Source organism: Bos grunniens, chromosome 5 (assembly GCF_055505025.1).
Source record: "Bos grunniens cultivar Pamir isolate PY7600 chromosome 5, Bosgru_T2T1.0, whole genome shotgun sequence".
NCBI lineage: Eukaryota > Metazoa > Chordata > Mammalia > Artiodactyla > Bovidae > Bos > Bos grunniens.
In genome coordinates, this window is record NC_141169.1 from 76,176,784 (window position 1) to 76,203,269 (window position 26,486).

At 49.3% G+C, this 26,486-nt stretch overlaps 1 protein-coding gene across 5 annotated transcripts; it reads right to left on the reverse strand.

Moving 5' to 3' along the window:
* Positions 1 to 1,948: 1,948 nt before the first annotated feature.
* IFT27 (intraflagellar transport 27) lies at positions 1,949 to 25,508 on the reverse strand. 5 transcript variants are annotated; one of them, XM_086403986.1, is made up of 7 exons: positions 25,102 to 25,508; positions 17,867 to 17,946; positions 17,453 to 17,512; positions 14,410 to 14,469; positions 10,583 to 10,700; positions 9,562 to 9,671; positions 1,949 to 2,180 (listed from the first exon to the last, which is right to left on the reverse strand). In XM_086403986.1, exons 1-7 carry the CDS (start codon positions 25,133 to 25,135, stop codon positions 2,082 to 2,084), a joined length of 561 nt encoding a protein of 186 aa, XP_086260112.1. In that variant the 5' UTR covers positions 25,136 to 25,508; the 3' UTR covers positions 1,949 to 2,081. The 5 variants fall into 5 exon arrangements, with proteins under 5 accessions (XP_086260112.1, XP_086260111.1, XP_086260114.1 ...); XM_086403985.1 differs by having other exon boundaries at positions 14,544 to 17,512; XM_086403988.1 differs by lacking the exons at positions 17,453 to 17,512; positions 17,867 to 17,946.
* Between the last annotated feature and the right edge of the window lie 978 nt (positions 25,509 to 26,486).

Consider the following 26,486-nt stretch of genomic DNA (forward strand, 5'->3'; position numbering starts at 1 on the left):
TGGGGGGAGCCAGAGCCCCTCTCCTGCAGGGGCCCTTTGCCACATGGAGGGTCCCACCCTCCATGTGGCTCCCTACATGAGCCCTGGGGGTCCCTGAGCAGTGGAGGTGGGGCACTGGTTTCCCCTGCTGGCCGGCAGGCTTCTCCCCCTCTCCCCAGTCTCCCTGGAGGGAGCCCTGCACAAGTTGAGAGGATGCGTGCCAAACTCCCCCAAGGACGCCCTCAACAGCCCATCCCTGCAGCTGGCACCAGGCTCCTGCAGCTCCGCAAGCATGCAGGTGGGGAGCAAGATGTCAGCCTCCTCTTCTGGGCAGCATCCTCTGTCTGGATTTAGGATTCTCCTGGGTGGGGGGGGGGTCTCCTTTGCCTAGTTCTGGGGGTGGGGCTGGAGAGGGAGTGGTACCCATTCACCAACACCATCCACTCTGACTGCCTCCTCCTCTAAACGACTTGAGGTTCTAATGTAAACAGGAAAGAACGAGGAGCTGAGGGGCTGGAGTGGCTCCTGGCAGCAGGGCCAGTTCTGCCACCTCCAGGACACCCCTGAGGAAGCTGCCTGGCTCCAGCCTTCTGTGATCTCTTTAGGAAGTGGGTTTCTTAGCATCTTTGGCCACAGCTGTGGGTCTGGGTAATGAATTTTGGAGCAACTGGAAACGTCCCCTCCATGTCTCCTTGGTTGTTTATTGTAGATCTTCCCATCCTTGGAACATGGGCCAAAAGACCAACAGCTTGAAATGACCAGTGCCTAGAGAAATGTCCGGCACATCGCAGGCCCCTACCCTCTGAAAGGATGTCTTGGTGGGAGGACGGTTGTGGCTACAGTGAGTTTGTGCTGAGAGGTAACAGGACGGGGAGGAAGGGGCCTGAGGTGGTGGGCACTGTGTCAGATGCCCTTCACATGCTATTCTGAAATAACCTTCAGGGGCAGCCTAGCCATCACCGCCTCCTGCTCCTGGTCAAGCTCAGGTGGACTCAGGAGAGGGTGGCCGCTGTGGGCTGGGCTCTGGAGTCCGTGATCCTGACTTCGGTTCCTCATTTGTAAAAGTGGGAAAAAGACTCCACGTTGTGAATTTTAAATTAGCTAGTACGTGTAACATGCTCAGCTCATGTAGAGACATGGCAGGTCATAAACAGGAATGAGAGTAATTTCCATTCTCATCTCTATCCCTGGGACAGACCCAGGTCTGTTTACCCTCAAAGCCAGTGCTTGGACATCTCCACTCCCACCCAGTGGGGGACTGAAGGAGGCCTATGACCCTCTGGGGCACTGGAACAGAAAGAAGCCAAGACTCCGGTGTGAGGGTGACAGTCGGAGGTGGGCTGTGATACCAGACCTCGGCCCGTAGCCCTGATGTAAGAGGCACTGAGGAATTTGCGTGGGTCTTTAATCAGGGGAGTGAAATGATGAAAGTGGTGTTTTAGGAAGATTAATCTGGCAGCAGAGATAGGATGGAAAACAGTCAAGCTCAGTGCAAAGAATTACGACTGCTGCCCGGCTCGCTGAGAGGCGGGGTCATTAAAGGAAAGTGGCCTCGTTCTTGGCTCCCTGGGTGCTCAGGGTTCCTGGCAGCTGGGAGGGGGCTGGGTCTTTATCAAGAAGAGGCACCCAGGGCGGCCGGCAGAGGGCACTATTTTGCCAGGGACAGTAGTCATCACCAGGGAGCTCTGGCATCTGGAAAGCGGGCAGACAGACAGCAAAGCTGAGTCTGTTAGAACAAGGAGAGGGCCATCAGCCTCGCGGCCAGGCGGCAACATCCAAGCTGAGCATCTCGACTGTGGCAAATTGTGGGTGGGCTCTTGTTGGGGAGTGTCCTTCGGGGAGGGCAGGATGCCCACTGTCCCAAGGGCCAGCTGCCACCACTGGAGGCTCTGGTGCTACTCTGGGAGCAGCGGCCAATGTGTAAAATGGCTCCAGGGCTGCCCTGGCCAAGAACGGAACGAGCTGCTGCTTTTCCATTTTCTCCTTTTATTTAAAGCTGTCACAATAGACTGGAAGTGCCAGGCAGCTCCATCTTCTCCCATCTTCCGAGGAGACGGAGCCCAGGGCTGGGTTCCACCGCAGGGAACGGTATGGCCAGCCTCTCACACCAGCGCCTGGAAAACCTCCAGCTTCTCCCGGTACAGGTGGTGAAACTGCTTGGCCAGGTAGTGGAAGGGGGCTTCATAGTTTTCCATCTCCTTCTGGAGAGACAAGTTGAAGAAGGGTTGGCTGGCTTTAGGGATGTCACAGACAGCTGGCATTCCCCATCCCCTCCTCCCGTCAGGCGCTCCGACCTGTGACCCAACCTCTTCTTCCCAGCACTCGGGGCAGCTACTACGGTTCCGCCCATTTTACAAGAAGGCAGCTGAAATGCAGAAAGATGAAGATGGCTTGCCGAAAGCCACACACTTGCCTGTGATGGAGCTGGGTCTGAACCTAGACATGTTCCCACAGAGCCTGTGCTTTTAGCTAGTCTCACTCTGTGTGACAGGACATCAAAACGAGACTCGTTCTTACTTAGCTTTGCCTGAGGTCCCAGAGGTCAAAGCAAAACAACAGATGGCATGCTCTGGAGGGAGGACCAAGCAGGATGGAGGCGGGGGTGTGTGTGTGCTGTGGTATTTCCCCAAGGATGGGATGTGGGCGCTTCTCTTTTCCCTCACCCTGAGGTCAGTGGGAGGGTCCCAAGAGAAGCCTACAGCCCAGGGACTTAGGAAGGTGCTGGGCCCAGGCTTGGAAAGCACTGAGGTGAGGCTGGGGCTGGCTGTTTGGATGGCTGAGCAGGACAGGAAAGACTGTCTGCACTACCTCCTCTGTCAAACTGGGGTTGCAGCCGTGCTTCCCTGGACCAGCAGAAGGCCCTGCAGGAACCCAGTGTGAAGCTGTCCTAAAGGGACCTCCCAGGGACAGCCCCCAGGAGGGTGATGGGTTCCACCACCAATGGATGGCCTGGAACGGAGGTTGCAGGAAAGGTGAGCAGGTGTCACCTGTGAGGCGGAAGCTGCAGGTGAGCAAGCGCCCCCTATGTGGGTAGGGAGGGCATCTCAGACACCTGGCAAGTCCAGAAGGGCCAGAACAGGTCCCAGCAAAGAGAGCTGGAGGGGAAGCACAGGTGTAGAAACACAGACGCAGAAGCCCAGTCCTGCTTCCCACAGCAGGCTCAGGGGGTGGAGCTGACTTTAAATCAAGAATTTTGACAGTCACTCAGGACTGGCTACTTTTATAACTGAAACAATGAATAATTTTGTGACTAAAGGTGCCCCAAGGATTTTTTATTATCTGAGAGATTAAAGTTCTGGAACTTGCCCTAGATTTTCTCCATCCCGTGGGAAGAACCTGCCCTATAGGGTGAGCATGACAAGCTCTGGGGGAAAGAAAATGATACTCTCTCCACTTAGCTATCATTTGTCACTCTCTATAGGAGAAGGCAATGGCACCCCACTCCAGTATTCTTGCCTGGAAAATCCCATGGACGGAGGAGCCTGGTAGGCTGCAGTCCATGGGGTCGCTAAGAGTCGGACACGACTGAGCGACTTCCCTTTCACTTTTCACTTTCATGCATTGGAGGAGGAAATGGCAACCCACTCCAGTGTTCTTGCCTGGAGAATCCCAGGGACAGCGGAGCCTGGTGGGCTGCCGTCTATGGGGTCGCACAGAGTCAGACATGACTGAAGTGACTTAGCAGGAGCAGCAGCAGTCACCCTCTATGTGTGTGCCCATGAGTATTTAAAAAAAATTTTTTTAAAGAAATATGTTGGCAGAAGAAAGCACCCACTACTTTCAAGACAGTAGCTCAAACTATGAATTCACGAGTACTTGTTTTCAGACAATCCTTGCCTGCTGGCAAAAGTGCAGTCTTGAGAAGAGACAATGAAATAGTCCCACTAAAATGGAAGGATTTCCAAACCAAAGTATGTAACGACGTTATCAAGCTCAGAGCCTCTGTTCTACAGTGGTCTGGGGTGCCAGGCGTGCAGTGGCCCAGCTGGCTTAGGCAGAGCCCAGCCTATAATTCAGAGGCTCCAAGTATGAGAAGAGCAGCCTTTCCACTCTGCCAGACAGGGTGACAGAAACAGGTATGTGAAACCAGATCCTGCAGAGAAAGTTACTGGACTTTCCGGGAAGGCAAGTCCCAAGGTAGAAGAGACAAGTCACCAGCAGAAGAACCAGAGGTGTCAGTGTGGAGAGGGGGCTGAGGAATGAGAGGACCGCTGGCGGCCCAGACAAGTGTCGATACTAAGTTCACAACTACCAAGGACCAGAAGGCTGTCACTCTCCAGCAAGACCAAGAGGAATAACTCAGTTGTATCTGCAAGGTGCTTTGGGTTGTACAGAGTGTAACATCCTAGGACATGTCAAACAGCAAAACATTACCTCGGTTGAAAATGTAGTTAAGTGTCGAATGGGAAGAGAATGAGGCTGGCAAAGCACACACTCGAGGATTTCTAAATGAACCTGAAAGCTCTTAAAAGCTATATCTTAGGGAAAATGCAACATAAAAAGTAGGGAATTCAATGGAGACAAGCCTTTTTATACACATGGAGTGCTCCTGAAGTAGCAGATGTAAACGGAACCATTTTCCAAATGCACTAGGAGGGCTTGCCAATGACAGGAGTCCTTTTGTTAAATGACAAATCATAGTCTCACGGACATCTTTGGACACCTGTAGAGTAGGTCTGCTTTGCATGAAGAATCCTTAGAGCAGGGTCAGACTAGTGCTTAATCTGACCTAGAATTCTCCCCCTGCTGCTGCTGCTGCTGCTGCTAAGTCACTTCAGTCGTGTCCGACTCTGTGCAACCCCATAGACGGCAGCCCACCAGGCTCCCCCGTCCCTGGGATTCTCCAGGCAAGAACACTGGAGTGGGTTGCCATTTCTTCTCCCCCTAGAGACTCCCAGAGTGGGCTCTGTGGGAGGCCATAGCCCCTTCGAGAAGGTTATCGAGCTGGGCAGGGCTGTGTTCTAGTTCTGGTTCTATGCTTGTTAGCTGGGTGACCAGAGAAAGCTACGCAGTCTTTCTGAGTCTGTCACCAGTGAGATAAAGAGAGCAGCAGGGCTGCTGGAAGCCTAAATAGATAATGTGTGCAAAACACCTGGTACTCGGAGAAGGCAATGGCGACCCACTCCAGTACTCTTGCCTAGAAAATCCCATGGGCGGAGGAGCCTGGTAGGCTGCAGTCCATGGGGTCACGAAGAGTCGGACATGACAAGTGACTTCACTTTCACTTTTCACTTTCATGCATTGGAGAAGGAAATGGCAACCCACTCCAGTGTTCTTGCCTGGAGAATCCCAGGGACGGGGGAGCCTGGTGGGCTGCCGTCTATGGGGTCGCACAGCGTCGGACACGACTGAAGTGACTTAGCAGCAGCAGCGTAGTTCAGTCTGGTTGGTGATTTCTTTTTTTAATTCATGCTGACAGTCTTTGTCTTTTCAATAGTGTATTTATGTCATTGCCAAAGAAATTATATAGTTTATATAGTAGTATTGATATCTACAATGTTCATTATAACATGTATACAAGAATGCATAAGATAACAATGAGATAAAATTTTCGTAGATGTCCCACAACTTGCGGTAGCCTTGTACGAACTACTTAACATCTCAAAGCCCAATGTAAGCTTTGTTCAAGTTTCATTAGCGAGAAGTATTTGTTTCTCCATTTTTCAAATTAATAATTTTTTTCTTCTCTAATCTGCTTAGGAGATAATAAAGTTTCTATATTCTAAAAAAAACAAAACAAAACACCTGGTACACGGTGCAAACACCAGTTCCCCTCCTCTCTTCTTTCTGCAAGAGAAGCCATCCCTATGGATCTTTCTTGAACTTTCTTTTATTTAGTATTGCCCAACTTCTTAGAGCAGTAAACAATGCATTAAAATTTTTTAACTTCTGCTTAAAGAAATGCTTTAAGTTTTTTTGGTGTGAAAATGCCAAATATTGAGGGGTGTCAGGAAGTCAAAGAGGAACCACAAAGGATCCCAAATAGCCAAAGCAATCCTGAGAAAGAACAAAGTTAGAGGCATCATAGTTCCTGTTCAAACCATACTGCAAAGCTACAGTATTCAAAACAATATGACACTAACATTAAAAACAGATACAAAGAGCAATGGAACAGAACTGAGAGCCTGGATATAACCATATACAGATACGGCCATCTAATATTTGACAGGGGAGTCAAGAATACTCAAAGGGGAAAAGACAGTCCCTTCAGTAAACAGTGCTGGGAAAACCAGATATTCACATGCAAAAGGATGAAACTAGAACCCTAATTGGCACCACTCACAGAAATTAACTGAAAATGAATTACAGACATGAAATCATAAAATTCCTAGAAGAAAACACTGGGGAAAAGATCCTTGACACTGGCTTTGGCTATGGTTTTATGAATATGACACCAAAAGCATAAGCGACAAAGGCACAAATCAGTAAGTGGGACCAAAGCAGACTAACGAGCATGTGCACAGCCAAGGAAACCATCAGCAGATGAAAAGGCAACCTGCGGAATGAAAGAACGTATTTGCAAGCCACACATCGGATAAAGGATTAACATCCAAAACACACAAGAATTTGTACAACTCAACAGCAGAAACATAAATACTATGATGAAAAAAAATGGGCAAAGGATCAGCAACAGATATTTTTCCAAAGAAGGTATTCAAAGCACCAACAAGTATATGAAAAGGCGCTCAACATTATTAACCATCGGGGAAATGCAAATTAACCACATTATGTCACCTCACACCTGTGAAGATGACCATCATCAAAAAGACAAGAGATAACAAGTGTTGGTGGCGATGTGGAGAAATGGGAAGCCGTGTGCACTGTTGCTGGGTATGAAAACTGGTGCAGCCAGTGTGGAAAACAGGATGGAGGTTCCTCAAAAATTAAAAATAGAGTTGCATGTGATTCAGACTCAGACCCACTTCTGAGTCTGTAACCAAGGAAATGAAAGCACTATCTTGGAGAGATTTCTTCATCCACGACAACAGTCACAACATAGAAATAACATAAGTGTACACTGATGAGTGGATAAAGGCAATGCGGGCCACACACAGAGGAATATTATTCAGCCACAAAAGAGAAGGACATTCCGCCATTTGTGACAACGTGGATGAATCCTGAGGGCATTATGCTAAGTGAGATAAGCCAGACAAGAAAGACAAATATTGCTATGTTGTCACTTATAAGTGGAATCTAACAAAAGACAATTCAGAAACAGAGCAGATTGGTGGATGCCAGGGGCAGTGAGGGTGGGGGCAGGAGAAAGGGGTGAAGGTGATCAAAGGGTACAAAACCCCCCGTTTTAAAATGAGTATGTTGTGAAGATGGAACTATAAAGAAAAAAGAAAATCAAACAGCAGTAACTAACACAACATTTTAAAGCAAATACACTCCAATAAAAAATAAAACAAAACAAATGGCCATGTAAGACAACTGTGGCTGCATTTAGTAAGAAGAGAGGAAGAGATGGGCTTGGCTAAGTCTCAAATGGCATTTGGTTGTATTTCCTTTTTAATTACAGCTTTCTTAACCGCGCTGCTGGTGGTGCTTCGTTGGCATCAGCTCAGGGGGGACTAGTTAACCTGCACGGTTAATATCAAGTGTGAGCCGCAGCCTCCCCAGACATCATTTACACCCGCCCATTTCAATCGTGCAGAGGTAAACACCTGACCAGAGCTTGAACGTCCAGCCCAGTGGTCTCTCGTGATGAAAGCTGGGAGTGAAGGTTAATTTCTGAGTTCTATCAAGAATTCCAGAGAACGTGGGATATTAGGGTGAGGAGGCAATTTCATGAATGTGAGTGGAGGAGGAGGGAAAATGAAGTATTGTTTGCTGTGGGTGGAAGAGTTACTGCTTTGCTCAAAGGCGTGCTGCGTACAACGTGGGTAACCCTCCGTACAGTAAAAGCTCACTAACTGGAACTTCATTAATGCAGCATTTATGATTACTGGACCAGAGGCAAGACGGACATTTACCTCCGTACAGTCTAGGAATACAAAGATTTGGTGAGTAATAATAGTATAAATGAGATTACTGGGGGGAATAGTTACACTTAAAAAAAGCTAACATTGACAGAGCGTTTACTGTGCCCCAGATTTTGTGCTAAGTGTTTTTATATTCACCATCTGACTTAATTCTCATATTTATTACTCAATGAGGAATATATTTTATCATCCCTATTTAATAGGTGAGGAACCTGAGGCACAAAAGGTTAAATAACACTCAAGGGGCCCACAGATAGGGCTTCTATTCACCATCAGAGGACAGAGCACCCGATTTTACTTGCTACACTTTCCCTAAGGAAAGCATGCTGCTTTGGGGTGTTTAACAAGTTCACATCCAGGGACTTCCACGGTGGCCCAGTGGCTAAGACTCAACCTTGCAATGCAGGGGATGCAGGTTCGACCCCTGGTTGGGGATCTGAGATCCCATATGCCACAGGGCAACTAAATTTGCACCCTGCAACTACCGAGCCTGCGTGCCACGACTGGAGAGTCTGTGTACCACCATGGAAGATCCGCATGACAGTGCAACATGTACCACAACCAAGACCCGATGTAGCTAAATAAAAAAAACAGTTCACCGCCATATAGGAATTGAACAGCAGCACCCATCGAGTTTTGTAGATGCAACAAGAGTACCTGTAACTTAAGTGGAGTTTGAGCAGAAAACGACCTCAGGGCTATTTATTAAGTAGCCCACTGACTCTCTGAGAGAACCAAAGAATCAAGGCCAGAGGCCACAGGGCCGGGAGTGAGGTCCAAATGACCACTAGGGATGTTTCAGGCTGTGCCAGGCGTGGCGAGTCTACCCAGGAGCCCCAGGAAGGGGTTGGCCCCTGGCCCCTACTGGCTCTGAAGTGGATGTTTCTGGGTGGCTCCTGCAGGGGGCAGTGTTCACTTGATTCCCTGCCATCATCGCACAAACGTTCATCCAACTGGTATAGCCTGGGTCACATGCCTGCACCCTGGCTGCAGGGAGGCTGGGAACTCAGAACTCCCCATACAGGAGGGGCTTCATGTGACACTGTGAACACGCCAAAATCATGATATCTCGCATTGAAAGTGCTGGGAACAAACCACTCTGTCCCAATTCCTGAGGGCTCCTGTGGCTTGGAGTCACTCTGGGGCTGCAGCAAGGTGGCGACTGGAAGCAGTGAGGGAAACCAGAAGTCGGGGGTCCCAGTCCTGGTGCATCGTCACCCCATCAGGAAGTAGGAAGTGTGGGACAGCTCCTGGATCAGGGGACTGATTCTGAGGGCCTATAAAATAATGTGCCAACAATGCCATAACCACGTGCCTCCTGCAGACGTCCGGCGGCACTGTGGCTGGACACAACACGTTTGTATTCCTTACTAACTGGTATCCAGCTTTTCCCAGGGCTGGCTGGCTGATCCGCTTCATTGTAACCACGAGTGACTCTTGCTATATTGAGACGAGATCTCAGGCGAAGGATGTAACATCAGCTCCAAATCTGCGTATGGTGTGGTAACAACTTGATGCATGCAAGGTCACGTGAAAAACTGCTTCCAGCCAAGGCCCTGCTGCAGACTGGGGCTATGGCGCAAGCAGCGGTACTTACCACGGATGTTTCAAAACATTCCAGGCCTTGGCCCAGTGCCCACGCCTGGGCCTGGGCCACATCCACCACTCGCCTGCCCGCCAGGTCTGTCTTGTTCCCCACCAGCACACCTACTCGAAAGAGACAATCAGAGCATCACATTATAACCATGGCTGTCTGGGAGGACAGCTGGAGAGAAAAAACAGCAAGCAGCCTACTTCTGAGGGGTGTGAAATGTCATCTGAGAGAGGCCGTCTGACCCCAGGTGGTGAGCACCAGCAGACTCTGCGCTGGGCCCCAGGGGCGGAGGCAGAGGGGGCAGCATGCCCTTCCACCTGCAGTTTTTGTTCAACCCCTTTTCTAGATCTTGAAGGTACCTGCCTGTCTTGTCTCCTTAAGGCTCCGAGTGCTGTGAAGGCAAGGACCAAACCGATGTGAGCATTTGTGATCATTTCTAGCGCATGGAGCAAACTTTCAAAACGGTCATTAATACTAATCTGAGGGCTGGGCTTGGAGTCAGGGATGCAGAGGTAATTTAGTTCTGTTGCCAGCTGTATCCGCTGCAGCTAATTTTTGAGCCTGCCTCTGGAGATTGCTTTCCTTGGTCTCTAATGAGGAGAATTTGTTGATCTCACATAGGGATGAGAAATAAACTGATTGAGAGCATTCAGAAGTGACAGCGGGCCTTGCATGTTTCCTGGTGCCCCACATACAGGAGAAAATGAGGGCTGTTTCCCTGGGGTGAGCCTTCCAGAAACAACTCGCATTCATATCCCAACACCTTCCCCTTAGTATGTTTGAGTTGCTCCACAACCCTGCCAGATGGGCATCACCAGGTCCATTTTACAGACTCAGAGGTGTGGCAACTTACTGAGGTTGCAAGGGCTCCGAAGGGGCAGAGCCAGGGTACAGTCCAGATTGCTACACCCAAAGCCCAGAGCATCTTGTTTTTGCACCCACAGGTACCTCTGCAGTGACCTTGTGCCCTTGAATTTGAAGGACAGAGGAGCTGCTGGAAACCCTGGATGCCTGCAGCTCTTACCTGGGAGGGTGGTCCCTGGAATCTGAGACCGAGCCTTCTCCAGCCACTTGCTGCAGTTGGTGAAGGACTGCTCGTTGGTCACGTCGTAGACAAGACACAAGACATTGGGACTCTCCCACTAGGCAAGGCAGACAGGATTCGAACACGTCACTGACAGAGAAAGTGACTTCTAGGCGGGGAGGCAATGTGGCCTTCTAAGGGAAGGGACACGTGAGTGCAGGGAAATGAAAAATCCAAAAGGGGATATGAGTCAGAAAACTGAGCCACACCCATGGATGAAAACGATTTATCCACAGGTATGAATGGGAAGGCCTAGGCGCAGTGACCATGATGGCGAGAGCTTGAATCCATGCCAGGCTCTCTGCTGGGCATTTTCTGTGTGTCACTATGAAACCTCCCAACTCTGCAGGGCTGGTCTGAAGATCCCTACCATGTAGCTGAAGGTAGTAAGTTCAGAGTGGGTAACTGACTTGCCCAGGTCACATGGGATTCAAACACCAGGGTGGAGCTGATGCCTTTCTCTACCCAGAAACACTTTGTCTGCCTCGGTTCCATGAACTCATTCTGCTACTTGTTCTCATCGAGGGCCCACTCTTATGCAAGTTGATGTGCTTTTCTGCTCTGCAGGCCTGAAAGCGCATCCTTTTTTTTCATTAGCCAGTTGCTGGAAGCTGGTTTGCTAACATCTTCTTAATAAGGGTCAGCTTTTTAAAATGCAAAGGGTATGTTCTGCTTCTCCAGCAGTATGTCAGCCCTAATCCAAACCAGATCGGCCACTGGACAGGGTTCATGGTCCCAATTAAGAACCAAGGCTAAGCTCTCAGGAGCCGGCACCTTCTGGGGCTGCTCAGAGTCCTGGGCCAACCTGCTGCCTGGCACAGGCTATGGGACCGTGCTGATACTTGTCCTGGTCTCTGGGGACCCCCATTATGCACAATTAGAGACCGGTTTATTTCTAAGGTGTTATCACCTCCCAAGGTGTGAGGGAGAAGCCTTTTCCTTTTAGCTGTCCTTGGAAGGTCAGCCTGGAATTGGCTCTGCAGGCCTCTAGGATGGGAGGAACTTAGACTAAATTGATGATGCCCTTACACCTTCACTTCACAGACTAACTCAAGAAGTCTAGCTGAAGCCACACTGACCACCTCTGTGAGCATGCAGGAGAGACCTTCTTCTTCCAGGCCTCAGTGAGCAGACCCAGGATGGGCAGCAGGCGGCCCTGATGTCCCCAGACACTTTATCCCCTCCGCCAGGCAGTGCTGGCCATTACGTAGGCACGTGGTAAAACACCAAGAACTCATGCATGAGGCCAGCCCTGTGTGAAATTACCATCACTAGATCTATTTCTCTTAGACAAAAAAAAGAAAAAAAAAAGGAGGGGGGCAGCAAAAATTTCTATTAAAATGTAGCTGTTCTTGGAAAGGCAGGGGCTCTGGAGATCTCAAACCTTCTAATTAGCTCACTGGCCCAGATTAGCACAACTGTTACCTTGGAAGGTACAGCAAACTGGATCCTAAGAGGAAGGCTATTCCGGCTGGAGGAGCCTGGGCAGCAGGGGCGGGTCCCAGAGCAAACCTAGATGGGGTGGGCTTGCAAATATGGGCACAATAAAGGACAGAAATGGTATGGACCTAACAGAAGCAGAAGATATTAAGAAGAGGTGGCAAGAATACACAGAACTGTACAAAAAAGATCTTCACAACCCAGATAAACATGATGGTGTGATCACCAACCTAGAGCCAGACATCCTGGAATGCAAAGTCAAGTGGGTCTTAGGAAGCATCACTATGAACAAAGCTAGTGGAGGTGATAGAATTCCAGTTGAGTTATTTCAAATCCTAAAAGATGATGCTCTGAAAGTGCTGCACTCAATATGCCAGCACATTTGGAAAACTCAGCAGTGGCCACAGGACTGGAAAAGGTCAGTTTTCATTCCAATCCCAAAGAAAGGCAATGCCAAAGAATATTCAAACTACTGCACAATTGCACTCATCTCACACGCTAGTAAAGTAATGCTCAAAATTCTCCAAGCCAGGCTTCAACAGTAGGTGAGCTTCCAGATGTTCAAGCTGGTTTTAGCAAAGGAAGAGGAACCAGAGATCAGATTGCCAACATCTGCTGGATCATTGAAAAAGCAAGAGAGTTCCAGAAAAACATCTACTTCTGCTTTACTGACTATGCCAAAGCCTTTGACTGTGTGAACCACAAAAAACTGTGGAAAATTCTGAAAGAGATGGGAATACCAGACCACCTGACCTGCATCCTGAGAAATCTGTATGCAGGTCAAGAAGCAACAGTTAGAACTGGACATGGAACAACAGACTGGTTCCAAATAGGAAAAGGAGTACATCAAGGCTGTATATTGTCACCCTGCTTATTTAATTTATATGCAGAGTACATTATGAGAAACACTGGGCTGGATGAAGCACAAGCTAGAATCAAGATTGCTGGGAGAAATATCAATAAGCCCAGATATGCAGATGACACCACCCTTATGGCAGAAAGTGAAGAAGAACAAAAAAGCCTCTTGATGAAAGTGAAAGAGGAGAGTGAAAAAGTTGGCTTAAAACTCAACATTCAGAAAATGAAGATCATGGCATCTCGTCCCATCACTTCATGGCAAATAGACAGGGAAACAATGGAAACCGTGACAGACTTTATTTTTTTGGACTCCAAAATCACTGTAGACAGTGACTATAGCCATGAAATTAAAAGACACTTACTCCTTGGAAGAAAAGTTATGACCAACCTACAGCATATTAAAAAGCAGAGACATTACTTTGCCAACAAAGTTCTGTCTATTCAAAGCTATGGTTTTTCCAGTGGTCATGTATGGATGTGAGAGTTGGACTATAAGGAAAGTTGAGTGCTGAAGAATTGATGCTTTTGAACTGTGGTGTTGGAGAAGACTCTTGAGAGTCCCTTGGACTGCAAGGAGATCCAATCAGTCCCTTCTAAATGAAATCAGTCCTGAATATTCATTGGAAGGATTGATGCTGAAGCTGAAACTCCAATACTTTGGTCATCTGATGTGAAGAACTGACTCATTTGAAAAGACCCTGATGCTGGGAAAGACTGAAGACTGGAGGAGAAGGGGATGACAGAGGATGAGATGGTTGGATGGCATCACCGACTCGATAGACGTGAGTTTGGGTAAACTCTGGGAGTTGGCGATGGACAGGGAGGCTTGGTGTGCTGCAGTCCATGGGGTTGTAAAGAGTCGGACATGACTGAACTGAACTGAACTGGAAGGGGAGTCAGGCTATGGGACCTCGAGGGCACCCCCTAGTGGGGAAGGAAATCTTTGCTCCAGGCCTAGGAGGTAGCATGCATGCTAAGCTGCTTCAGTCATGTCCGAATCTGTGACCCCATAGACTATATGCCAGGCTCCTCTGTCCATGGGATTCTCCAGGCAAGAATATTGTAGTGGGTTGCCGTGCCCTCCTCCAGGGGATCTTCCCCAGCCAGGGATCGAACCTGAGTCTCTCAAGTCTCCTGCATTGGCAGGCAGGTTCTTTACTACTAGTGCAGGAGGAGGACTGAAAAAAACATCCGTAGGAGGTGGTTGCCTAAGAGAAGAGGGTCACCAAGTCGGAGGGTACTCTGGCACATTGGGAGCCCAGCTAGTCCAGAGTTGGGGGGAAGGGCAATCACAAATCACATGCAAAAGCTGCTTTACCTGCCAAGGGGCCACAAGCCCCAAGGTTGGGAGGAATGACCCTTAAAGAGTGTTGCCACGGTCACCTTTCCTGGCGACTGGAGTGCAGTGGCATTGTTAAGGGGCAAATCTTTGGAGGGAGGCGGAGGTTAGAAAAAAGACTGATACTTGCCAATTTATCCAGCATTTCAGAAAACAGCTCTTTGCCGGCCGAGTCAAAAATGAAGAGTTCCTGGAATCAGAAAGGCAGGTCTCAGAAAGTTGAGGAAACCCCTGGCTGCACACGTGGATAGGACTCCTGCTTACCTTCAGGGTGATCCATGCATGCACATGTGCACATACATTTATCTCTTGTCCTCTGCAGGCAGAAGAGGATGAGAAGAGGAACGAACTCAGGTACAATTGTTTCCCACCCCAAGCAGCCCCTTCTGGGTGGCGTCTCACCTCTTCTAACCCTGAGTGCAAAAATACCAGGAACAAGCTGACTCCCCACCTGGCAGAACAGAATGCTAAACAGGCTGACAAGTGCTCTGGTTTCCGAAAGGTCATTCTGCACTTTGTTAACCAAATTGATTTTCAAATCTTGAAAAACGATCCTGTTTAAAGGAGGTCACGGAGGAGGCCTGGGGAAGGCATTTAAAGTAGGACAGTCTGTCAGGGTTCTGGACAGCTGAGGCTTGATGCTGGCGGAGGGCTCAGGATGACCCTTCCTGCCCGTGTCCCAACCTTCGCCGGCACAGGTGAGAGCCCCTCCCCGTTGCTGCCATCCAGGAAGTCTCCCCCAGTGTCCCTGTAATTTCCCACTGGCTCTGGTGACCAGCACACGCTGTCTGAAGGTCAGCAGCATCCTCTGCTTTGCACATTGGCGATAGCTGCGTTCATTTTATCCCTTCTCACTGCATCTCGGGTACTTAAAATTGCTTTTTGCTCATGGACTGCTTTGACAATCTGGCGATTCTTAAACCTTCTCTCCAGGAAAGTACATGCAAACATTATTGTTTGGTTGCTAAGTCGTGTCTGACTCTTCTGTGACCCCACGGACTGTAGCCCGCCAGGCTCCTCTGTCCATGGGATTCCCCAGGCAAGAATACTGGAGGGGGTTGCCATTTCCTTCTCCAGGGGATATTTCTGACCCAGGGATCTTCTACATTGGCAGGCTGATTCTTTAGCACTGAGCCACCAGGGAAGCCCACAGGCAAACGTAACAGCTTGGAATTCAATTTCAAGGGTTGAGCTTTACCACAGAGAGATGTGGGTTAGGAACTTTGATACTCAGGAAGTTCTAAGGGTGAGGTCCAGAGTCCAGTCTTTCTCACTTCCTCTTCTTTTTCTCTATAGATTTTATTAACTGAATATAGACTTCTATTTATTAATAACGTAATATATGGCAGCCCAAGTCACCAAATACTGTTACAAAATATCCCCTCACTTTTGCTAACTGAAAATCAGGATATTGCTTTATTCTTTTCTTCAAATCATTACAAAACTATGGTGTGGTAGAGACAGTCATATAATTAGGTCCTGGTTGTTAACTCAATGGACATGAGTTTGAGCAAACTCCGGGAGATAGTGAAGGACAGGGAAGCCTGACATGCTACAGTCCATGGGGTTGCAAAGAGTTGGACAGGACTGGGTGACTGAACAACAACAATTAACTGTTTCAGGAGGGAACCTGGCCATGGCAATGTCACAGCTGAAATATGTACCTCTGAGCTCCCAGTCTTCTTTTCTTTTGGCAATTGTTGGCCTCACCTCCTCTTCTTCATCCCTTCCCTACAGTGCTTCCCATGTCCCTCTCATTCTGTTCCCAAATGCTCAGACAGGTCTAGACCAAGTCCTGGCACTACTGGGTAGCTAGTCAGATGTGAGCAGGTCCTGCTCCATCCTGGACATGATCCTCTTTCCTTCTCCCACCTGGACACTGGTGACCAGAGCATGCCCAGAGATCCTTCTTCTCCTAGTCCTTGACCACCTCTCCTAGTCAAGGACTACTGCTAAATTTCCAGCCTTAGCAAAATTAAGCAAGATAAAACCTCCAGCACAGGTTGGCACAGGCACACCAAGACCTAAATGGTGACTCAAAGTAACCAGGGGTTCATTATGCTGTATTTGTAATAAATTAGCACTGCACTTTCTGCCCCCTCCCCTGCTGTGGGTTACACTTGGGTGCTTATGGGTGACTGTGCATGAGGAGAAAAATTCTTAGAACCTAAAGCTGTCAATCAACTTGTCAGTCAGATGATGCAGGGCATAGGGAGGGACCACCACTCTAAAGACCCCAACTGTACACCACTGAGGGGCTGCTTCTGATTTCCAAACAACCTGTTCTTTCTCAAGAGGATACTCTTGTTTTGCTTAATAAAACTATTGCTACTTAAAACTGTTCTATGTCAAACACAAATATCATATGATATTGCTTAAATGTGGATTATAAAAAATGGGTACAAATGAACTTATCCTCAAAACAGAAATCAAGTTACAGATATAGAAAACAAATTTATGGCTACCAGGGGGCAGGCAGGGGGAGGGATAAATTGGGAGATTGGGATTGACACATATACACTACTATATATAAAACAGATAACTAATAAGGACCTACTGTATAGCACAGAGAACTCCACTCAATAGTCGATAATGGCCCATTGGGAAAATAATCTGAAAGAGTGTATATATATAACACACACACACACGCACATATATATATGGGGGCTTCCCTGGTGGCTCAGATGGTAAAGAATCTGCCTGCAATGCAGGAGACCTGGGTTTGATCCCTGGGTTAGGAAGATCCCTTGGAGAAGGGCATGGCAACCCACTCCAGTATTCCTGCCTGAAGAATTCCAAGGACAGAGGAGCCTGGAGGGCTACAGTCCATGGGGTCGCAAAGACTTGGACACAACTGAGCAACTACTGAGATATATATGTGTGTGTGTGTGTGTGTATATATATATATATATATATCTATATATCTGATTCACTTTGCTGTATACCTGAAACGAATACAACTTTATCAACTACATCCAATTAAAAAAAAAAAAAAAAGCTGCCCTATGTCTCTCCACTGAAGTCCTTCCCTCAGAAGGTGAGAGCTAGGAAATCACTGTTCCCCAGGGATAGCGCTGCTTCTCTCCCAGAGTGGAGGACAGTGACCCCCGGAGTCCGCAGGCAGAGCTGGGGCAGCACTGAGCTCCCTCAGGGGGAGCAAAGGGACCACTCACCACACTGTCCCCCGTGTCAGGGACTGGCACTGTTTTCACCACCAGATCCACCCCTGTTGTCTGCGGAGGAAAAGGAAGAACACACACGTCAGGGGGCCCCACGGGGTGTGTTGTCAGGAAGAGCACCCCACCCTGGGAGGCGTGTCCCTGGCTCCGGTGTGTGTTCTGGGCTCACTTCTTGTGCATAAGTCAGAGAGGACCTAGTCTCGTCCAACCCCCTGCCCACGAGCAAGCTGTATGTGGTGACCAGCTGACCACAGGCTAGTCTGCTCCATACGGCTCTGCACCCTGTGGCTTGTGGCCATTCGTCAGGTCTCTGAGGGTTTCTTAAGGACACTGGGAAAGTCACTCCCTTAGGGTTATCTGATCACTTCTCTTTAAGCCTCTGCCAGGCCTAAGACACCCACATCTCACCAGGGTGTAGTTCTTCTGGAAATGGGCCCCGTCGCTGCGGAACAGCTGTGCCAGGGCGGTCTTGCCCACGGTGGGGTCTCCTGTGAGGTCAGAGTAGAAGAAAAACACTGCTTTCACGCTGATTTGACTCAAGGATCTCCCACTCCAGAAACTTAGTCTGGAAACCGAAAAACTTCAATGAGTTCTCAGAGAAAACGTGCCTGATTCTCATGGGAAATTGCCCTGGGGTTGCTGGCAGGGCAATGGGTCTGTGAGACCCATTTTCCAAACCAGCCTCATTTCTTCCGGGCTAATCCTTTCATCTGCAAAAACGGACCCAGAAGGTAACAGAGTCGAAGGAGAGCTTCTGAGCACTGGAAACAGAACTGAGACTCTTCCACTGAAACATACCTGATGGGGAAAACCTGTTCCTTACAAACTTGAATTTACTTTGAAGTCTTGAAGGTAAAAAGCTTCCCAGGTGGCGCTACTGGTAAAGAACCCACCTGCCAATGCAGGAGATGTAACAGACATGGGTTCAATCCCTGGGTCAGGAAGATTCCCTGGAGAAGGGCATGGCAACCCTCTCCAGTATTCTTGCCTGGAGAATCCCATGGACAGAGGAGCCTAGTGGGCTACAGTCCAAAGGGTCACAAAGAGTTGGACACAACTGAAGTGACTTAACACACTTGAAGGCAAGGAGGTATGACCAGGCACAGACTTACGGGTTCAGGTGACTAAACCACTTTGAGCTAGAGCATTCATCCTTAGAATCCTGCATAATTACTGAGGGGCAGAGGGGGTGAGAGTTAGGTGGGACCATATTTATGACAGAGAGTCAGGGACTACATGTGCCACCTGAAACCCATTTCCAAAGGACATTTTCCACTTCCACCTCCTGGTACCCATTTGCAACCACTGTGGACCCATCTTCCCAGGGCCTCTCCTCCAAGTCTACTGGCAACAGCCACTGGTTCCTCTGGCAACAGCCACTGGTTCCTCTAAGTCTATCTTATACCTACCGGGTCCATCTCCTCAACTTTGTCAGTGGACAGCCCCATAAATTGGTACCTCCAAACTAAAAGTTAATGTCACATTTTCAAGTCTGAGACCTGGACCTTCCACAAGGTGGCAGGGGCAATTTGTTCTGGAGTTCCTCCCGGGCCCCCAGGGGTGCTAGAGACTCTCAGGGCTCATCCTTCACTCCCCTGTGCCCTCCCAACACCCCCACTGGTGGCTCTGCGTGGCCTCCTTTGATACCACGCTGTTTTCATTTGCAAGATCTTTTCCACATTGAGCTTCACACTGACTCTCCCTCCATCACCCAGCACCTTGGCGGAACACCTGTCTCCTGCTTTCTCACCCCTTTGATCCTCAGCAAAATCGCCATCAAGCTCACAGCCTTCTTAGTTGCATCCTTTGATGTCATATCCTCACCTTAATCCACATCATGGGTGGCTCAACGTTCCTTTTACTTGACTCCTGGATAGCTTGCTGCTCTGTTCACTTTTCAGTTTTGACTTCTGTCACCTCATGTGAGACAACTACTTGACTACTTGTGACATTTCCTTTCACGTTGACTTCTCTGGGTCTGAATGAGCTAGTAAGGTCTTGCTTTTCTATCTGCTACCACTTCTTAGAAGGGAACCAACATGGGTTGAGCCTCCATTATAGATGCATTGATACAAACTCATTCACTCCTTCCCAGGCCCCTTACTTGACAGATGAAGATACTGAAACTCAGAGAGCTAAGTAATCTGCCCAGGATTCCAGTAGCATACTCTTTCTGCCAGTCCACCCCTCTCCTAGAGCTCAGGGACCCTTCTGGCCCATTTCTAAACTGCCCTTGCGGGTCCTCATCCCTGCAGCCTTTCAGGAGATGACTGTATCCACCCTCCCGACTTCAATTTTGTTTCTGCATCCAGTTGGAAATTGACTCCTCCCGCTTGTGAAATTCCCCACAGATTTGTTCTGGTTAATTTCATATATCTTGCTTCCAACTGTCAGTCAGAGTTCCCCATACTTCTGGAAAACCTCCAGTGTCGGCTAAGGAAGGATCTGAGCATGAGCAGCAAGGGGAGCCAGCCGATAAACACGTTTGCAGAGCAACAAGATGACAAGTGCAAGTTCAAATAATGCAAGCTGAGAACCAAGGTGTCTGAGGGCGCAGGGAGGAGAGAAGCTGATGAGGGCTTTCGTCAGCAGGGAGGACTTCCCTGGAGGAAGCTGAACCCAGGGGTGACGGTGGGGACAGGGGACGACGGGTGCACTGCTTGATGGAGAGGGTGCCATCTGCAAGGTCACCTGTGACCTCGTAATTGCCAAGTTCAGTGGTTTTCCCTCAGTCCTCATGCTCCTTAACGTCTCTGAAAGATGTCAGCGTGAAGGAGCATCCCTCCTCCTCCACCAGGGTCAGAGCAGCCCTCTGGCCCTGGTGAGCCTGCACTGGCTTGGTCTTCCCGCTGCTCCTCCCCCTCCCCCATGTGGACATTCTTGTGCATCCATCCTTAGTCCCCATCCACTCTGTCCCATTTACTCTTGCTACCTTTGCTGTTACTTCACGTGCCACAATCCATCTCCCAAGCTTTGCATTTCCAACAACCTGCGGGTGTCTTCACTGCAACGCGGGGCCTTCACCCAGTCTCAAGTGTGTCCACAGCCACACTGGGGCCAGAGTGGTCCTGCCCCCGTCTCATTGTTCTGTTCACCATTCACTCTCACTGTCCCTAGACTTCACCCACAGTCGCCTCTGAAGTCTTCACCTCCTTCCTCCCACGCCCAGGCAGCTCCTCTTTATTCCTTACATCCTTCACTGGGTCTCCAGCCCGAATTTCCTTTGTTGTCAGGGCTGACACTGCCCTAGTTACCTTGAACTTCAACTGGGTCTCTTGTCTCAGCCCCAAACTCACCCATCCGTGGTCTGCCTTGTGATGCTGGGGGCTGGGGCTCCGCACTCACATTTCTCTGTCTCCCAGGGGCTTCCTGTCACACTCAGGGGCTTCCTGTCAGGCTCTGCCAATGTGAGTTCAAGAACTCTTCCAATGTGGAAGGCTGGTCGGGGGTAGGAAGAGGGACTTGCTCCTTCTCCTCTTTTGCAGTTTCTCCTAGCAGTCTCCTAGTGATGGTCTTCACCCCAGCAGCAGAGGTCGGCTGCTGCCTCAGTTGTGTTGTTTGTGGTTCTGCACTTCTGGGCCGGCCTGAGTACACCCCCTCAGAGACATTAGCATCGGTGGGTAGGGTCCCCTTCTCAGAGATCTGCAGCTCAATTCCAAGGCCCTTCTGAGCTTCGGGGTTCTGATACCCAGCCATCTTCCCTCTGTTCCTGCAGCCCTGGGGTGAGGCTCCTTCCTGCAGTTCCTCTGTGCTGCCTCGCTGTTCCCATTTGTCTTCCCCGCCCTCCAGTAGGTGTTTAATGAACATCCCGTGCTAAATCCTCACTATCTAGACACTGAGTGCAGTTTCAGCTTTTGCCTGGACCCTACCTCATGCAGCACTCAGTAATAGAAGTGATCTTAAGACAAAGCCCCTTGGGACGGGCTGGACTTGTCTTTCCCTAAACCCAGGACTGAGCTCCCGGCTAGTGGGCAATGGGTCCTAGTGATCTATGACAAGTGCTGACATCACACACTGGGTACCACCCCAGCCGGGCAGTGTCCCCTCCTTGGAAATCTGGATCCTGGCTCGGGGGGTGGGGGAGGTTCTTCTTTAAGTTTCTGACAACGCTGATCTCTACCTACCCCTTCAGTGTCATGACAATGTTGTCTCCTGGGTTTTTCAGTCTCTGACACCCGATGAACCAATTCCATACATTAAAACCTCTCTGCTGAAATGCCTAATGTATCTTCTGTTTTCTTGACTAGATCTGGACTGCAAAAACTTCCCAGTTGGCCCTATTTCCTTTTTGTTTTTTCTTGCTGCTTTTCTTTCACCCTGAGTTTGGCATCAACAGACAGGCCTTCATAAAGCAGAGCTTTCCCCTGGTGATGTGCTCACAGAGCCTGTCCAAAGATGCTTTCCACTGTGTACCCTTCTCCACCTTCCAACCCTGTCTCCGACTATCCCTTACACAAGATCTGGGCTCTACCCTCCTATTCTCTTACTCCCTGAAAATTCCTCGAAGAAAATCTTCTTCTAGGTCTCCCTAATACAAATCCTAATCCCGCTCAATTTTCTGCCAGGCAAAGCTCAAAGAATGTCCTTCTGATGACCAGCCTCTGAAGGTCATCCCTCGGTCCTGTCTTTACCTGCCTGGCTACTGTGGCTCACTGCTGGTGGCATGAGACTTGTCAGAGCAACCTTCCAGGGAGGCACAATTATCACCCCCATGTCTGTCAGGAGGCACTAAGTACATGGTACTCAGGGCACAGATTCCAGCTCCAAGGCTTATGAGCTGTGTGACCTTGGTTCTGTAATCTCTCTGGGCCTCAGTTGCTACATCTCCAAAATGGGGAATAACAATATCCATCTCAGAGAATCATTATGAGGATTTAAGGAGTTAACATCTACAGTGCCTGACATATATTAAGTAATATTTAAGTGATCTGGAAGCACATAAAACACAGATAAATGTTAAGTGTTGCTTTCTCTCTTCGTCTGAGGCAGCACAATTAGCAGCCGTGCCTTGAGGTATGCCTCTGGGAGCTGGCACACAAAGGGTATTTGCTGCGTTATAAGTGTTTGTGTGCAACCCAGGGTTTCCTTCAGTGTGGGAGTGGGCTGGGTTCATCCTGAGATTCCCAGTGCACCTTGTGTGGTGACTTACACATAGTAGGTGCTCAATAAATATGAGGACTGAATAAGCACTTGAATTGAGTCATCAGGACCTTTGGTAGCTAGTTCTGTGAGAGAACAGACGTAGATTGACTCCATTTAAACAACTGGTCAGTGCGGGAGGAGGTGCGTGTGGTGGGGGTGGGGTGGAGATGGGCTGTGCATAGCGATTCACTGCACTGAGGTCTGTTGTCCCTGGAAACTTCCAAGATGAGATAGATATTCTTAAGGCCTCAAAAGGAGGCTACAGATTGAGGGCTAGGTTGGAGTTTAGGAACAACTTGTAAGGCCATGGATGAAATCAGGTAAAACTAGTATTTGAGAGTGTGAGTATAAAGGACAAGGAGTCTAGAATCAAGGCCTGAGATGGTAGCCTGTGGGGCTAAGAACAAGCCCTGGAAATCAGATATACCTGGGTCTAGATACCAGCTCAGCCAAATCCAGCTGTGTGACCCAGGGCAAATGCCCCAACCTCTCTGGGCCTCAGCTGCCCCATCTGTAGAGGAGAATGACGATAATCCTGACCCCAAAGAGCTGTTGAGATGACCTGTGCTGAGGGTATAGCACAGCGCAGGCACAAAGATGATGCTCAGTAAGTTGCCTCGTGATAGAAGTTGATTTAAAAAAGAAATAGGAGAAAGAACAGTCAGAGAGAGAAGCCCATTAAAAAAAAAAAAATCTAACTTCAGAGAAAAACATCTCCATCTTATCCATGAGGAGACTGAGGCTCAGAGAAGTGCTTTGTCCAAGAGGACACAGCCAATCTGTGGAATTATTTTTGTTGCACAATACTGCCCCCGCTGGTGCTCTGGAAACTAGACACTGCTTTTGAAGACCATTCATTTCTTTTGCTCCAGCATGATCTGAGTGACTTCGATCAGTCATCTTTCTGTGTGACTCTTTTACTTCCAAACTGGAAAAGTCATTACAAACACCACCCCTTTCAGTCTGAAAGAGAAGAATTTAAGAAAAATAATCTCCTTTTCCTCTATATAATCTCTCACTGCTTCTTTCCTGAATTGGTCAGAAAAACCTGGAAAGGTCACAGGTTTCAACAGTAACACAAGTTAAGAATTATGGAGGTGAGCAGATCTGGGGGGTGGGAATCCGGCTAGGACCTTGGGCAACAGACTTCATCTCAGTCCTCAATGAGGTCAGAACAATTCAGCATCTAACCCAGGGTGCCATGCTGTGCTTAGTTGCTCAGCTGTGTCAGATTCTGCAACCTCATGCACTGTAGCCCGCTAGGCTCCTCTGCCCATGGGGATTCTCCAGGGAAGAATACTGGAGTGGGTTGCTATTCCCTTCTCCAGGGGATCTTCCCGACCCAGGGATTGAACTCGGGTCTCCTGCATTGCAGGCAGATTCTTTACCAGCTGAGCTACCAGGGAAGCCCTACTCCAGGGTGCTGCTGCTACTGCTGCTAAGTCACTTCAGTCGTGTCTGACTCTGTGCGACCCCATAGACAGCAGCCCACCAGGCTCCCCTGCCCCTGGGATTCTCCAGGCAAGAACACTGGAGTGGGTTGCCATTTCCTTCTCCAATGCATGAAAGTGAAAAGTGAAAGTGAAGCCGCTGAGTCGTGTCCGACTCTGAGTGACCCCATGGACTGCAGCCCACCAGGCTCCTCCATCCATGGGATTTTCCAGGCAAGAGTACTGGAGTAGGGTGCCATCACCTTCTCCGCTCCAGGGTGCTACCTACTGTGAAAGGGTTAAATGAAATATATGTGCCTGGCAATGTAGCAAAGACTCAGGAAAGTACATCTGTGCTCTGAGGTCCCAGGTCCATAATCCAGGCAAATGTTACCTGGAGTAACATTGAGCAGTAACACCATAAATATGCATGCCACATATGCATTCATTCTACAAATGTTTACTGAATACTTCCTATGTTCCAGTTGTATGTTCTGGGTGCTTGGGATGTATCAGTCAGCAAAACAGATACCCACTTTTGGGGGATTCAACATTTATGTCCTCAAACTTATGGGGCAGCAACCATAACTTTGGGTCTTAAAGACAACATACATGGTATTTTTGCAAACACTGGTCAGCTGGACATTACTGTCTCCTATCCCTGTTTTCAGAAGAATAGGGTCAAGGAAAAAAATTCCCGTAAGTAAGGACCACCTAAGTCACTGATGCCTAACTTTGGAGTACAGCACATGGTTTAGTTGAAGCACTTATGGTGTGCTTAGCCTGCTTTTTTTAAAAACCAGTCTGCTCCTCTTGAATACAGCTCCAATTGGTAACGGTGGTCTCAGAGTATGACAGGGAGCGAAGGAAACCAGCCGCAGCTACAAGTGTGCTCTGGAAGATAATTATCCCATGCCTAATGGAATTTACTATATCAGTAATTGCATTAACTCGCCTTTGAGAGAGAGAAAGGGAAAGACGGTAGATAATTTACGTGAACAAAAGCTCTCAACAATTTACGAAGTCTCTGGATTTCGGACACTGTATTCGCCCGCAAGTTTTCAGACTCACCTGCCAGGATGCATTTGGCTGCGAGCTTCACCATGGTAACCAACCACCTCCACGGACCAGACAAGAGAAGAGCGGCTGCTGGAGGCGTTGGTGGTCCTGCCTGGGAAGGGGAGTAGGGAGAACTGGCGCTCAAGGGGCCAGTGGCCACGGTGGGGACCTGGACAATGGGGCCTGGACCCTTCGGGCAGCCCGTGGGGCGGTATTTGGCGCTAGGGTCCCGGTGGGGCGCGGAGGAGCGCCAGAAGGGGTCAAGTTCTTCAGAAGGCAGCCGGGAAGGTCCCAGGGAGGCGATGCGGCTCCCGAACCCAGTCCAGCCCCCGGCAGTGTGGTTCGGGAACAGTGACCCAGAAATCCTCCGGCCCCCAGCCCCACTGTGGCTGTGATGTCCGAGCAACCACCGCCCGCCTGCCCCGCCTCCTCATCCCCCGCCCCCGCCTCCTCCTTGCTGGCCATCGATTGGCTGCCATCAAAAACTCCCACCCCCGCCCAGGGCTCACGGAGACCAGTGAGAGAAGGGGGCAGGGCTAACAGCCTTTCCTCGCCAGATAATTCGTAGCAGCAACTGCTCTTCAAGTTTATCTCGCTTGACTAATAATTGCAGAAGATGTCAATCATTTCCGCCTCCCGCCCCCTCACGGCTTGAAAGTTCAGGGAAAAGCAGCTCCAACCTTGTATATCCAGAAGCGGCGATAAAACAAGCTTTCTGATTGGTCAGAGGCTGGCTAGGCCTATCTTTGGGAGGAATGGTGAATCGCCGTACCCTCCTGCCCTTCTGGAAGTGCGTTCGCCCATGAAGGGGGCCGATCGCGAGCGCGGGAGACGAGCGGCGCTGGCGCACTGGACGAGGTGCGCTTGCTCAGGCCGAGCTTTGAGCCAGCTTGACCTCGCTGAAGCAGCGTTTTTCGCCCCTCCAAGTCCCAGATTCCAGGGAGCGTGGACATAAAGTGCATCAAGAAATCCAGTCTTTGGCTCCTTAAAGCCCAGGGATGTTATGCGCTTTAAACACGAAAGTGTTAAAAGTGATGTCTATGGACAAAGGAGAAGTGGAGGATGTGGAGGAGCGGTTGGACTCAGGAATTTGAAGTTGTACTTTCCTCTGAGCCCAGCCCCTCTTGTGAAGTGGAGAGCGTATTATATACCACACCTGGAATGAAAGCCAGCATCCTGGATATTTCCCCTCCCCGCTCCCCACCCACCTCGCAAGGAGGCTGACTTTCCCGGGAGGCCCCTCTTGCTCTGCGGTCAGGGACCCCAGACTGAAATCACTGTCGTCTTCCTGACCTGGGCAAGTGGCCTCATCCCTGAGTCTGTTTCCTCACTTTTAAAAGGGGCTCGTGGAATCCACCTTCTTCCGTTGTCCTGAGACTGTAAGTGCCTGAGACACA